At 45.5% G+C, this 15,352-nt stretch overlaps 1 protein-coding gene across 6 annotated transcripts in view; it reads right to left on the bottom strand.

Annotated features, from left to right (window-relative positions):
* Positions 1–244: 244 nt before the first annotated feature.
* The window catches only part of setd5 (SET domain containing 5), a 35,809-nt gene continuing 20,701 nt past the window's right edge, over positions 245–15,352 (bottom strand). For 4 of the 6 annotated variants that reach the window (XM_056436557.1, XM_056436559.1, XM_056436560.1 and 1 more), the window contains exons 9-26: positions 14,592–14,740; positions 14,356–14,473; positions 14,142–14,251; positions 12,588–12,837; positions 11,258–11,341; positions 10,927–11,088; positions 10,449–10,826; positions 10,107–10,367; positions 8,958–9,075; positions 8,478–8,707; positions 7,631–7,687; positions 7,064–7,549; positions 6,577–6,669; positions 3,347–3,630; positions 2,694–2,815; positions 2,442–2,533; positions 1,297–1,812; positions 245–1,053 (exon numbers count right to left, since the gene is read on the bottom strand). In XM_056436557.1, coding sequence (XP_056292532.1) covers positions 1,015–1,053; positions 1,297–1,812; positions 2,442–2,533; positions 2,694–2,815; positions 3,347–3,630; positions 6,577–6,669; positions 7,064–7,549; positions 7,631–7,687; positions 8,478–8,707; positions 8,958–9,075; positions 10,107–10,367; positions 10,449–10,826; positions 10,927–11,088; positions 11,258–11,341; positions 12,588–12,837; positions 14,142–14,251; positions 14,356–14,473; positions 14,592–14,740 — 3,549 coding nt within the window. In that variant the 3' untranslated portion in view covers positions 245–1,014. Of the gene's footprint in view, positions 1,054–1,296; positions 1,813–2,441; positions 2,534–2,693; positions 2,816–3,346; positions 3,631–6,576; positions 6,670–7,063; positions 7,550–7,630; positions 7,688–8,477; positions 8,708–8,957; positions 9,076–10,106; positions 10,368–10,448; positions 10,827–10,926; positions 11,089–11,257; positions 11,342–12,587; positions 12,838–14,141; positions 14,252–14,355; positions 14,474–14,591; positions 14,741–15,352 lie in introns of those variants that run through there. The other 2 variants (XM_056436561.1, XM_056436562.1) reach the window with 2 other exon arrangements.

The raw sequence follows: 15,352 nt of genomic DNA, 5'->3' as shown, positions 1-15,352 counted from the left end.
TATATATATATACACACACATATACATATGTATATATGCACATACATATATACACGAGACATTTTCTCTAAGCGACTATGCAGGATAAAAACAGTCAATCCAAACATCTTTAGCTTTGAAATGAAGTTGAATCTTCCTCCTCTGATTTGCTCCTGCATCCCATCACTATAACATATGATTCGTATGAATCTGAAGACAAATTATACGAATTTCAACGGATGTAATGACGAGGTGAATGCAGTCGTATGTGGGGAACTTAACTGGATTTCAAATTTATTGAAAAAACAAAACAAAAACAAGAATGCAGCACCATGAATCATAAGACCTGTATGTCTTAAGTACAATATCAGAGGTCTACAGCGAAGTAGTCCTAATGTGAAATCAAACACAATCCAGTGGGGGTGAGAGAACCGAAACAAAAACGGAACTCCGGAGAACCGAGAAAAAGATGGAGACAGAAGGAGAGAGAGACAGAGGGAGAGAGAGAAAAAGGGGCTTTTTTTCATGTTTGGTGAGAGAACACTGAAGCTGGCAATCATATGGAATGATGGTTTCCAGGGAGACCCCGTCCTCCCCGCCTCTCGAATGCATCTTTAGAACGGATGATTAACATGCTGCTTGAATCGTTCCCCCCCTTTCCAAATCAAACACTTATTTACTGCAGCACAGACTCGGCCACTCGCCAAATCAGAAAAACATAACGTCGAGAGAAAATAAAATAAAAAATAAAACAACTCTTGCTTTCAGTTACATATGCGTCTCAGCATTTATCCAACCTGGGTACCATGGCGACAGGTACGGCTTTTTTTAATAACTTTGTACAGACATTTGTGTGGAAGTTTTTACTTTCCGACATTATAGAGCCTGTTTGCACAGTCCGGCACATGAGGAAACACTGGGGACAATTTCAAGTTACACGTGATTTCTTGTTTGTTTTTTTGTTTCATGTTTTTCAGAATGCGTCATCCAAATAGATTTTTCCACTGATTCTGTCATGACGTCCAAAGTCAATGATTAGCTTTGTGCAGAATGTGGCAATTTGTTTTCTTTTTTCTGAAAATAAAGAAAGAAAAGACAGAAAATATGAAAAGGAGAAATCCGTAAAGAAGTCCTTGCTCCCCTTAGGTCTGTACATTTCCCCTCCCCAAACTCCCTGAGCCCCATTTCACCGCAGCTTTAGGGGTTGAGGAGGTACGCCGCTTCATACACACTCACGCACACACACATACATACACACACACACACACACACACACACACACACAAGGTCCTAAAAGCTTCCTGACTGTGTCCTTACTCCGGGTCCCTGGAGAGGGGAGTGCTGGAACTGACTGAGGCTCGTCCCTCTCTGTGGGTAGTGTGTCGGTCCGCTGGCCGGCAGCAGCCTGGAGCCCGCCTGCAGCGCCGCCTGGCCGGGGCTGCCCGACTTCATGCTGCGAGACGCCTGCTGCTGACTCCCTCTGGAGGCCTGGGCGCCCGAGTCTGTCTTAGTCTGCCCGTGGGGCCTGGGGCCCGGACTGGGAGACCCCACCAAGCAGCTGCTGTTCAAAAGGCTCGCTTTTAAGTGGCTGCTGCCGTAGCCGTGGCCTCCGTCCACGCTACAGCTGCCGCTCTGCTGCTGGTGTAGAGAGCCCACCGGCGGCGGCCGGGAGTCCGAGGAGGAGGTGGGGTAGGAGGATGGAGGGTAGTCCTGGGACACATGGCGTGGGTAGAAGCTCTGGCCTGATGAGGGACTGTAGGAACCCCGGAATGGAGAGTTGGAGGTCTGCTGGAGGAACGACGGGCTGTCGGTCTGCCGGAGGCCGTCTGAGGACTGAACACACAGAAGACACACACTTCATGTTTTGTGTTTCTGAGGCCGCTTTCATCGGGATGGGGAAGATTCCCATAGCTACAAGTCCAGCTGTAAACTACTGGTAATTAAACAAAAAAATAGGTACATTTAAAAACTTAGACGGTGTTTGTTGGTGTGACACAAAAAACATTGTCAATATATATAATTTTTAAATAACGTTTATAAACCTTTAAGGACAGACTTTGGTATCATTATCTACCAGGAAGTTGGATAAATATATAAATATGACTTACCACCTCATATTTAGCATCGAGTTTATGTAAATGTTCATTAATTCCATAGGATTAAAATGCAACATTAGCATGGCATCATGGGTAGCCCTGACTGTATAGAAGAAGTGGACTGTGACGTCCTCCATCGCTTTGTGGAATGCCGTTTTGAAGCCTCGAATTGGGCATTTTAGCCGTTGCCATCTTGTTTTTTTTACAAGCAACATTTAAACTGTCTTGAATCCAAATAACAGGAAAATAGAATGTGAACAAGGCCACCGGTCATCAGGCAGCCTGTATATTAATATCAATAGAAAGCACACGGTCTGGAGACTGGTGGTTGGGGAACAGGTGATATAAAAGGTTTGTCGCGTCTACCTGGTGGGAGTACACAGAGGGACTGTATCTGTGTGGACTCTTCCTGGGAGAAGTCATGGACGCCGCGGCCTGCACCTCATACCGATCTGCATCTGAGAACACGGAAAACATGCCATCATTGAGAGGTTAAAGCACAACATCGATAGCTGGAGGTTCATTTATATCTTTAGTTATTTTAATGTATAGAACTTTTCTCTTTTTGTCAACTAAATTTCTCTGGAGGGATCCCTGAGGTTTCAAACGTCGTCATACCAGAGTCCTTCTCTGTAGAACTGTCACTCCTCTTGTAAACGCGCTCCATCTTGATGCTTCTCAGCACTCGCTCCAGAACCCCCTGACCTTCCCTCAGACGTTCAACCGTAGTGGGGACCATCCTTGGAAGAAACACAAACCCAAAGGTTAAAGGCAAACTCGGATCAGGAGCACATTTTTAAATCATGCCCCAAGTAACGGTTTACTCAAAACAGATCCTGTGAAAAACATTCAAGGATGAGCTCCTCAGCAGAACTAGGAAGCTTCGACTGAACTGCAGGCTGTTGAGCACAATCCAATAAGGAGAGGAGAGGCTGCAAATATGTAAAGAGTTGAATTTACATTACATTTATAGCATGGGCACTTGGAGACATTTTTGATATATAGATTCTATAGTGTTCCAATTTCTGTAAATGTAATGTGTAATGTGTTCTCCCATTAATTATGTCACTGTTAGACAGCACCAGAGACATGTTAGAGCTATCTCCACTTCTAGCCATGATTGTGCCGTTTGAATAGAGACATAAAAGATGTTTTTTTATATTTAAGAGAAAATAAAGGCCACAGAGAATAAAACTGACGGGGATGCAGAGGGTCCAGAACTCCCAGGGGATGAGACGTGTACTGACGAGGTCATCATGCGGGCTTCTCACCACTGGTTGTTGCTGTCCTGGCCTCTGAGCTGCACTGACGAGCTCTGGTGGTCTGGAGGACTGACCTCCTCGCTCTGCGGGACAGAGGAGGCGTGCGCCGAGGAGGAGAAGGAGCTGTGCGGGGAGGCCATCGGCTGCATCTGCTGATGGCAGTGGGGGTGGTGGGAGTCGTGGCTGTAGTGGGAGCAGGGCCGGGTGGGGGTGCCGCCCAGCGACGAGCCGCCGGTTGGCTCAGAGTCGCGGCCGCCGCCCTGCTTCCTCTTGCGGTACTCCAGCAAAGACACCTGAGGCGGCAGAGGGAGGAGAGGCGCCGTTAAATACCCCCCCCCCCCGCTGGAGGACCGACACACAAACACACATCACGCCATTCACTCTGATGCCCGACTGAGTCACATCATTCACCAACACTGCGTGATGGGCGGACGGCATGCACCACACCAGAGAGGACTCACCTGGAAACAATTCAATACGACAACAAGAAGAAAAGGCACAAAGGAAACCACACTGGGATCACCATGGAAATCACTTGACATGAAAATGACACCGTTTGCATCGCTGTTGTCGTTTCATTCGACCAACACACTCGGAGCCATGAGAGGCCTGTGCTGCGGGTCACGCTGTGTGTTCTGGATGCACGGTTAGTAACATTTGACGACAGAGCAGGCAACTTTGAACGCACCACGCCATGATGCAACCACGCCGAAACAACAGCTACACACACACACACACACACCTCCAGTATTGAGAATGAGAATGAGAGCACTCATTTCAGCGTCATGTCGTCATGACAGAGAGAAGGCTTGTGAGAACAGAGAGGAGGGGGAGGGGGATGAAAGAGGCAGTGGGGCGGGATGATGACCACACAGTCAGATACCGACGTGGATGGACCTGGTCTGAAACGCTAAGCTAGCAGAATATGACGTATAGGGGAGGCTGCAAAGGGCAGCTGTGGAAGTCATGGTCTGAAATTACAGATGGTTTTTTTCTATATATATATATATATGTGTTTAGAAATATATATTTCGTATTTTGTAACATCTGTATACTACGGACCCTGTATGGATGTGATTGCTCACATTGCTGTACAGCCTGGCTCAGTTTTCTTTGCAAAAACAAAATTGAATGTGTGAGCACTTTTTTTCTTTTGGATCTCGATTTTTCTGAGTTAAGCGTAGCTATGTTGCTGACATGTTGCTAGCTCTGGCTAACAATACACACTCGTTTGATGGTACTGAGCATGTGCACCTCTGAACAAGGATGTGAAGAGTTGCACATGCTCAGTATGGATCAGGTAGCAAGTGACACCTGTTGTTGTCCCCGAGGAGCATAAATGAGCTGATCAACGACGGGATAACGGGATATCAAATCGGTGCACAGAATCGCGTACTCGCAGAAACCCGATCCAGCATTTAAGCCGTCTCAGTATTTCTGATGCTGGTGTCAGAACAACTCTGAAATAACCACCAAGCACAACATATCAAAGACGTCTTCAGTGAGGACATTACTTTGACTGTCCAGTTTCTACATGCCCCAGCGATGCTAAAGCGTCTAAGAGCCACCCTCCATACACATTAGGTCAAACCAACTCTACAGTTTTATGAAAGAGGTCTCCCACACCTGTTGCATACTTTAAAACATGACTCAAAAAGGAAAACTATGGTGAAGAACAACTTGACTTTTATGTTTGTCGCTGGTTTTAACACCATTGTGATTGCTGAGATGTGACCTGCTCTAATCATCCACCACAGTTCACAGAGCACACTGTCCGCATCAGAATTGACCGACTGTCCTTGCTGCAGCTGTACACTAGTTTTCAGGTGTGCTCACTTTTATTGTTTCCCAAATAAAGTGGTTTCAGATATCACGGCTTAACTATTGGCTGATCGGACCATCCCACTGCTACGGCGTCCGGCAGGCTTCTCAGCATGAGCTGATACTAAACAACTAGATCCTTGAAGAAAAACTAATGTTAGTAAAATGAAATTGCCTGGTTCAAAAATAATTAAATCAAACATAGATTAATCTTGTTTTTTTAATTCCTCAAATATATCACAATTGAAGATTGAAAGCAGGTAACTGAAGTGACTTGACATTGCAGGAGCTTCACAATGAATCAATCCATTGGACCAAGCTATTCATGTCGGAATTAATGTTAACCAACTTGTTTTCTCCCGAGTGTTCTCGTGAAGGAGTCTTCACAGACTGAAACATTAAGGCCCTTCCTACGTATGCACATATTTTGTAGGTTTACTGCAGCTACATCCCCCTGAGACAATATCCCAGACGCTTACAAAAACACACCAATACTACTGTAAAACTAAGAATATAAACTGAAACAAAAATAAAAAATAAAACTCATTGTACTAGTTAACTCATTTTGAACTTGGTATCCAGTGTTGTACTGAAACCAGTTTCCCTGTTCCATGTAGGGAAAGACGGGTCGATTCATTCTCATCTGCCACATGCTCAGTCCTGATAGGGCCCTCAATTCTTTAGTTAACCGGAATAATGATTAAACACAACAATTAACTTTGGTCTTTGATAACTAAGAATAAGGCAAGTAAAATAAATGAATAAATACATTAACGTTGAACCCTGCCAATTACATTTTTAGTGAGTGAGAGATTTATTACCGTGCACCTTGTAAGGAGAAATTATATTTGTAATTTCTAGGGGGAAACTATGGAAGAGCTGTAATTTATTCTCAGGCGTTGTTGGAATATCTTCTCTCAGAATACCTGTTCTCTGTCTGACTGGTCACGAGTTTGGATTTACAGGATTGTGAGGTGACTTTGTTGCATTAATGCGTCCCCTGAGTTTAATGTTACATTTGCCGGGTGACTGCTGACTCGTGTGACTGGGAGAACCTCCTTTATTTCCAAGAGGCCCTTGTGGGAATGCAAGTCTTGCAGCCTTGCTTGTAGAGGTGGATGGATGAGATGGATCAAAGAGACGTGGGCTTCACCTCCACACCGGCAAGACGACTCATGAATCATCGGCCTTCTGTGTCGAAGGCGATGGATGAACACGCTTCAATGGATTGGACTGGAATGGCAGAATAACGTAAAACTGCTGCTCAAAACTATAGAGTAGTAATTCAATGCAGGTCGGGTGGAAGGGGGGGGGGGGGGCGGAGCTGTCGGAGCATGGGGTGGGTGTTGTATGCAGATGCAAAGAAACAATATTTACATGCACACTTCTAAAGATGTAGTTGTAGGGAGAATATTCACCATATTTTGTACTGGCTTGTATTCACTTCTTACAGCTATAGCCTGGTAATCTGGCTTCCCTGTCAGCAGACTAATGGTATGCTGCTTGGCCCTCTGCCTTGGAAGAAAAGTGGAAGAGAGACTTGGCAAAAAGTGTCAAGGAGCAGCGAGGGGGGGGGAGGGGGAGGAAGGGTCAAAGCTACAGTCTAAATCATTTCAGATAAACATAAAATGGTTAAATATGTTTTCTTTTTTTTCTTCTTTTTTTAAATGCCTGTTGCTTTTGGATTTGACCACCTGACACAAACGGGACCAATTGATATATTTAAGACAAAGCCAAGGAGCAAACACAGAGCAAGGGGAAAAAGCACATCATGAGGTTTGGCTTTTCATTTGGCACAGATCACACTCAAAGTCATTCGTGCTGGAGAAGAACAGATGAAACGCTGATTTTAAAAAGAAAAAGACATTTCAAATTATCCTCATCATTTACATGTGGAGAACTTGCCTTCTTCTTTTGTGGTGGGTTGCTGGTGTGAGGAGGGGTGCCACTATCCGGGTAGCCTCCTCCATAGTGAGGCTCGCCATAGGGCGACATGGAGCCGGGGCCCGCGTCTCCCAGCGGCCCCTGGCCGCTTATGGAGCTGTGGAAGGACTCCGCAGGGGAAAAGCCACCTTCGGACTGGGAGAGGTGGCGGTCGGTGGCCACAGGGTTGCCCAGGTTTGCATTGAGGGGCGAGCAGGTGTATATGAGGTTGAACTCTGTCCTGAAAGCCTGCTCTCTGTTTTGGGAAGCGAGGTCTGAGGAAGGACAGGACGCTGTGTTTACGGAGCTCGTCCCTCCAGATGATGGGCACTGTGAGTCGTGGCCTGAAGGGCCTCCAGTGAGGCAAAAGTCATCCGAGTTCAGCGCCATAGGGCTCTCCAAGCTGGAGGGGAGGGACAGGTCGGGGAACTGAGGACGACAGATGTCAAAGTCTGTCTGAAGACACGGCTGGAGAAAGAACAGAGACGCAACGTTTAGTGGGCGTTACACTATTCGCATCATGAATTAGGAGTTGGTGTCGGACTGTACCTCAGGAGAGATGGACTCTGGCCGATGAACAGGAGACGCCTCAGGGGACGATATGTTCTAGAGAGCAAAAAGAAAAAACTCTTAGAAACCTCAGATTGTCAAACACACAAGGTGTGTCCCAAATACTCACTATTATTTGAACAGCAAATTGACTTTCACCGGTATGCTATTCCAGCTGTTATCCCCACTATGTTTAATCCAGAATGAAGATTGAATTACGTCACACGTCAGAAAGTTCATTACAAATATACTCATGGGGATGTTGAATTAACTGACTGGACTTTCTAAGAGTCAGCGGATTTTTATGAGCGCTCCGAGTGCTTAAAGTTTCAAATCTCTGAACTTTTTAGAAAAGCGCAGATCACGCCCCTATCGCAAATGGAGGAGAAGTTTGTTTAGGCCGTGTCTGTCTAGCATGACTTTTAGATTTTGGAAAGACACCATCATAAACAAAGAATGAAAAGCCCATTCAGGAAAGTTGCTGATGAGCGTTTTGATTATATAACCGGTCGCCTTGCTCGAACATCACGGCCGTCAGAGTGAGCAGAGAAAAGGTATGAAGCAGACGTCCATTGGTGCACATCGTGAACAACTATGCAAAACAAATGGCAACAACTACTCTGCCTAATAATTCCATAAAAGAGGCTCATGTCGGACTGACCTGAAAGAGGAGTTCATTTAGAACAGGGTTCATAAAAAGATTACTTCAAAAAAGTCAGCGAGCTGCCGGTGATCGATGCTCACAAATTGTGCCATGTGGGATTTACTATTGGAGAATACACACGCACCACGTGAGCTCTGGCAGACAGCCGTATCAGTGAATCGAGGTGCGTTTATGTGCCCTCACCTCGAATTGCAGCGGGGTGTTGCAGCGGCTGGCGGGCAGCGAGGGCATGGGCGAGTAGACCAGGCCGTTGGGCAGCAGGGAGCCGCAGGGGTTGTGGAGTGACGGCTGGAGGGAGTCCTCCGGGAGTGGTGGCGTGATGGGCGACAGCGGGCGAAGCAGAGGGTCCGAGGGTGCCGGCGTCGTGTCCGACGCGTACTTAGCGCGCCGCTTCTTAAACGGTGCGTTGAGATCTGAGATTTTACAAATGGCAAATGTGGAAACAACAACAAGTGAGTTGGACTGAACAGGAGAGAGTACACTTCAGATATCGAGAGGGTGTAGAAACCCAAGATGAGACACATGCTTCTCATCTGGACTGCACCCTTCACTTAGTTGTGCTTTTAGGAATAATACCACCCAGTTGCTTAGTTCTGATCCAACGTTCAGCTTCGGTGCTTTCAGAATAATGCATCGTCCAGATGGCGGTGGGGATGTACGTACCAGTTGACAGGGGGTTGGGGGTGGACCTGCTACTAGTACTTTGCTGGGAGGAGGTGGATTCTGTGCCATCCTCCACACTGGCTGAATAGCTCTCATCCTCCACCTGCTTGATCCATCTCTGCATCGAAACAACAGTAATGTTGGGTTAAAAAAGTGTTTGTTTGTTTGTTTAGTTCATTAAACGTAATCCAACTGCTCAGAAAAGTCTTGAATTATATAGAATATTTTTTGGGATAGAATTTAACATATTACAAGGTGATTGGACGTCACAAGAATTAACGTTTTGGTTTTTATAGACAGGTAGAATACATTTCATGACCAATTTAGGCTACAGTGCAGGTAAAAACAAGAAACCTTAAATTCTTCTGACTGGTCATTTTTCACCAAAACAACAGCATACTGTGCAAGACATTTTAAAGGTCTAGTTTGGGTATTTTGGAGTGAGGTTGTATGACATTAATGAGCGTACAGCAGATGGAGTTTAAAGAAACAGACACCAGCACGAGAGCAAATCAATGTAATGCTGTGGATGTATTTTAGACACTTAAAAAGCTACTTCAGTTCAGTTGTCCGCAATATTTAAAATATTTATTTACCTCACAAAACCATCAGACTTTATTGACCACAACTGTAATTTTACTTTGCAGAACACGGGGGTTGATGGTCTAGCACTTCCTTGACAGGTTTGTGTTATTGTGTGACTTTGGTGAACATGGGCTCATCATTTAAAACACAAAAGTCACACAATAACACAAACAATCGAGGCAGCAACAGACCAGCTCCTCCCGTGTTCTGCGGGTCTGGTGGCTTAGAAAAAGGGATGTAAGAAGGGATTGTCTGAGGTAAACAGGTGAATATATTCTAAATCTGGCATACACTGAAACTGACTGAAGTGAGCTGCTACTCGTGTCTGTTTCTACAGACTCCATCTACTGTCGGTACCGACTATGGAGAGGTACCTTGTAGAACACCACTCCAAAACACCTGTACTATCCCGCTCAGGTTTACAGCTTTTGGTTTATTATTGGACCTGCAGACAAGCTTCTGACGTGAGCACTCAATGTGAATTTGCCATAGAAGACAACATTCATTGTATTTTCTTACAGCCCTGTCCTCCAGCTCTCGGTAATACCTTTCAGCATGTCTCACCTTCTTGTAGCAGCCGTAAGTGCCGTCCATTTGGAGGGGGCGAGGCCGGTGTCTCTCGGGGTTGAAGGGGGAGCCGAAGCGGATGTAGTGTCTGGGCGCGGTGCAGATGAGTGACGTGTGGGAGAGGCCCGGCAGCATGTTGAGGGTAGTGGCCAGCACCGTGGGGTCAGTGGTTATCCGGAGAGGGCGCTCAACGGGCATCTCTTGGTGGACCTTCTCCCCTCCAGGAACCTTGTCATTTAACCACTCTGTAACCAGGTACTGAGAACAAAGACACATCAATGATTAACTCTGCATTTGCTAGAGCATTTACATTTCCTACAAAGTCTAACGTCCTCTAACCTTCTTGGTCTTGGGGTAATGCAAGTTGCCTCTATTTATACAGTTTAGACCATCTCCGTCTAGGAGATGACCACCCAGACCGCTCTCTCCGTGGGCGTGTTCAGAACCATACGGGCCCTGAGATCCCTCCTCGTCCAGACAGGCACCCTGGTCAGCGGATGACAGCGTCGCTGCCATCGCTGCCGCTGCGGTTGCTGCTGCGGCGGCAGCTTGCTGGGCGAGTGCTTGGCGCTGGCGCCGGGCTCGCTGGGACGAACTTGACCGGTAGCGGGAGATTCGACTTTTGGGCCGAGGCTTGGTGGGTCGTGCGGGTTTAGGGGGTGCAATGGGAGCGGGAAGGTTGGGTAATGAGGTCTTTTCTTCAGTCGACGGCGGGTCCTGAAAGAGAATGAAGGACACCAAATTTAATAAAGAAGAAAAAAGGAGGAGAAAAAAGATGAGTGGATGTAGATGAAACATCCCGATTTTGCTCACTGACCATCACATAAGATGTGCGCCGTGTGCTGACTCCCACTCCGGCATTGGGGGGTGTGGGAGTGTTCCCTGCGGGGTTTCCCACCCCGTCCTCACTTTCCACACCCTCCTCCTTGACTTCAGCTCCTCCCACTCTCTTGCGCCTCCTTTCCAGGTTGTTACACGTCTACGTGAGCAGGCACAGACACAGGAGGGGAGTTACACAGGCAGAGTTACCGGTAAACATTTTCTTTTGTACTGATGCATTGTGCTGGAATCTGAATCTATTGTGGCACAGAACAGAAATGATAGGTTAGTGTAACAGCTGTGCTGGGACAAGAGTCCAAATGTCGTACGCTTTTATTGGCGATGGCGACCCCGTTTTCATCCACCTCTCCTTCCTCTCCCTCTTCCATGTTCAGCTCATCCAGCAATCTCTCCTGATAGAGGAAAACATGCATGCAGAGTTTTTGAGAGTTACAACACATTCAAAGCATATGACAGAAATTATTCATAAAATGAGAGAAGTAGACATGATGAAAAAGTTACAACTACCAAAAATAACAGCAACACTCTAATAGATAATACATCTTTTTTAGAGCTCTGTCCACACTGGCATTTCATCATTGTTTTAGAAATAATCCACCCTTACAAAGATGGCTGGAAATGAATATCACATGACTATTGATATACAATGGGCATGTACACTGTTGGATTTTTTACAGAAAAACACAGAGTATTATAATACTCTTTAATAATAAAAGGTAAGGCTTGATAATAGAAAAAACAAGTTATATTTTTTACATTATATATTTTTTAATATAGTTACAAGGCTGCAGGTTGTGCTCTATCTCTCTCATATACATCCCAAATACTTTTAAAATGAACACATACAGATCAAAGTTTACGAGACGATACATTTGGTCAAAACAAATCCCCCACTCGTTTCCTCTGCTCATGGCTGAAGTCTTACTGGAGAACATTTATGCTTTTGTTCATTTATAGTTTCTTTGTGAACTTTACAAAAGGTGTGAAGAATAAAATATGCATTGATAAGAAAAGGAAAGTCCTCAGTTTTGTGTCCATCTAAAGGAGCAAACTGACTTCAGACGTCTGTAGGACTGATCACGGCGCTGGACACCCCAATAACAGCGGCTTCCTCTGCATGTTGGCTATAGTTGCATTTTTAAATGCAGAATTTAACTGTAAACCAGCTGCTCGAATAGAAAACAAGTGTAGCAATGCCTGTATTTAGTTATCAATGTCAAATTTAACACTGAAGTCGATCAGTGATCAAAGCTATTTTTTATGTTTTGGCGACATGACGAATCAGGGAAGACATTACTGCTAAGATCAAGGAGCGAATGCGGGAGTCTTCATCATAATTTGAAAAGGTCTATGTTCCACCCTTCTACACTACGCGGTAACCCTGGAGTTTTCAAACAGAACTTTATCAGTAGCATTTTCAAATTCCTCTGTTTAAGGGGTTGTAGAACGCCAGAGTAGTGTGAACACTAGGTGTAAATAGAGCAAAAGATAAGCGTTTTAAAACAGAAACATAGTAGTGTGGAGGTACCCACACACACACACACACACACACACACACACACAGACACACACACACACACACACACACACACACACACACACACACACACACACACACACACACACAGACACACACACCTCTGCGTCACTGGTCCCTTGCAGTTCTTTGGCCTCCTGGTGCTGGGTTAGGGTCTGGCTGCCATCACTGGCGAGGCCGCTCTCCAGCTCTCTCCTGCGGGCTTTTCTCCGCCGGGTCTCGGCGCCCGCCAGAGCAGAGGGCGGCAGCAGCGAGGGGGCGCTGACCAAGCTCTCCCTGGGGCTCAGATTGTGCTTCTGCACCGGGCAGTTCTGGTTGCCCTTATGGCAGGCACAGTCCACTTTGTAATTACTGGGGGATAGTTGAGAGAGAGGATTACACTGGAGGATGGAAACACGAGACATCCTGAGGCCGCAACAACTGTTTATAGAAACCAAAAGAAAACTAGTACCTGCTTCACACACTTTCTAGCCAGAATATGGACACTCGCCACTTATAACAACCTTCTTGACCCTCACCAGTCTGGATTCAAGGCCGGCCACTCAACAGAGACTGCCCTTCCTGCTGTCTCTGAGCAACTTCACACTGCTAAAGCAGCCTCTCTCTCATCTGTCCTTTTCCTTCTGGACCGTTCTGCGATATTTGACACAGTGAACCACCAGATCCTTATTTCCTCCCTTCAGGACCTAGGTATCTCAGGCACTGCACTCTCCTTTTTCTCATCCTAACTCAACAACCAGACTTACCAGGTAACTTGGAGGGGATCTGTGTCTGAACCTTGCCCTCTCACTACTGGGGTCCCTAAAAGGCTCCGTCCTGGGTACCCTCCTCTTCTTTCTATACACTAATTCTCTCAGCTCTGTCATTTGCTCGCATGGCTTTTTCTACCATAGCTATTCTGATGACACCCAACTGATCCTCTCGTTTCCCCAATCTGAAACAGGTAGTAGCACAGATCTCTGCCTGTCTGACTGACAGGTTCTGTTCCAGTCTCTGGTCATTTCACGCCTAGACTACTGTAACTCCCTCCTGGCAGGTCTACCTGCAAAGGCCATCAGGCCTCTGCAGCTCATCCAGAATGCAGCAGCTCGACTGATCTTTAACCTCCCTAAATTCACCCACACTACACCTGCGCTCTCTTCACTGATTACCAGTGGCTGCCCACATCCACTTCAAAAACATTGGTTCTTGCGTACCGTGCTGTGAACAGATCGGGTCCCGTCTACATCCAGGACATGGTCAAACCTTACACCCCAGCCCGTTCACTCGGCATTGAGGAATCGACTTGTGACTCCGTCACTTGGAGCTAATCACTCGACAAAATAATTTGGTTTCCTGGCTCATCAGTGGTGGAACAAGCTCCCCACTCACATCAGGACAGCAGAAAGTCTCTACATCTTCTACCGGAAACTAAAAACACTTTTAGGACAATACCTTGTAAAAACAGATTAGCACTTCAGTGGCACTTACTTATGGTACTTTTGTAGTTTTGCTTTCTTGAAGAAATGCTACTTCCTTGATTCTTATTGTTCTGAGTTTGTACTCTTGGTTGAATATACTAATTGTAAGTCGCTTTGGATAAAAGTCAGCTTTTTAAATGACATGTAATGTAATGTTATACTTGAAAGTTGAAAGGGTTTAGGAGCAGTACTGACCAGCTATTGAACTCGTAGTCAAATCCAATGGTGACCTCAGCGTCCTTTGTGATTTGACCGTTGGCGTAGATACACAGATGGATCATGCCTTCAGCAATCATGTGGCGGACCTGGAGAAGGGAACATATGCGAGTAGTTTTAGCTAAAATGGTGAACAATAGCAGCCTGACAGAGCTCAAAGCTACACAGAAAAGCATTGAGATTGTTGGCTGACCTCGGCATTGGGTGTACACGACCTCCTGATGAAGCGTGCGTCATTTCCAAAGGTCCTCGCATCGACACACATCTCTACGTCAGTAAACTTAGAGTAGAACAGCACAAAGGGGTAGGGTCTGGTAAAAAAAGAAAAGAAAAAGACAACAGTGGTATCAACACTGGGAACTCATTGCACCCAAACATCAAAAAGCATGACGCGAAGATACCCAATTAACACAAGTGACGGGAGCTTACTTTTTAAAGAAGTGCCCGCTCCCTTCAAACTGCTGTTTGAGCATAACCTTGCCCCGATATTCAATGATGAGCATGTCTGGTTCCAGGTTCTTGGCTGCCCGTAGGATCTTCCTGTGTTTCTGCACACGCGTTACCCGCCCCAACTGGAGCTGCGAATGGCACAATTGTGACTGGTTATTCTCCATGAAGGCAGGGCACAAACGTGGGCGCGATATAGAATATACTCAATGTACTGATGCCTGTTCCAATTGGGATGTAGTACATTAACATATTGCGAGCATCAAATGCAAATATTAATAATTCCTCATTTTTGTAAGCCGCCAGCACACACAAATGCAATTTATAGGTGTTGAGGTTGGTGACGGAAGATGCCAGCCTCCGCTTAGATGGTCAAACAACCCGCAATGTTGTTTTGTTGAACGGGTATATACTAGGCATATAGGTAAGAATTGACTTCAAAATAAAAGTGATGTTCCAATGCGGCAATTTCACCTACTATCATCGAGTTAGTCTGCAAGACTGTTAATAGTATATAAATACATTTAAAATGAATGAATATTAAATAATACATACAATTAATTATATTTAAATTCTCCTTCAGAGAAAAATGTAACTTCAATTTTGTGAATAATTTATTAAAAACTTTATAAAAATATATTTCAAAACTCCACTCTGACTTCAAAATGATATCCTGCCAGTGTTCAGATTAGTTTTTCAAAAATGTTCACTCTGGTATGAACACGCGCACCAAAGGTTATAAA

The sequence above is a fragment of the Pseudoliparis swirei genome, chromosome 18, assembly GCF_029220125.1.
Source record: "Pseudoliparis swirei isolate HS2019 ecotype Mariana Trench chromosome 18, NWPU_hadal_v1, whole genome shotgun sequence".
NCBI lineage: Eukaryota > Metazoa > Chordata > Actinopteri > Perciformes > Liparidae > Pseudoliparis > Pseudoliparis swirei.
This window is presented reverse-complemented; position numbering and strand designations above follow the sequence as displayed.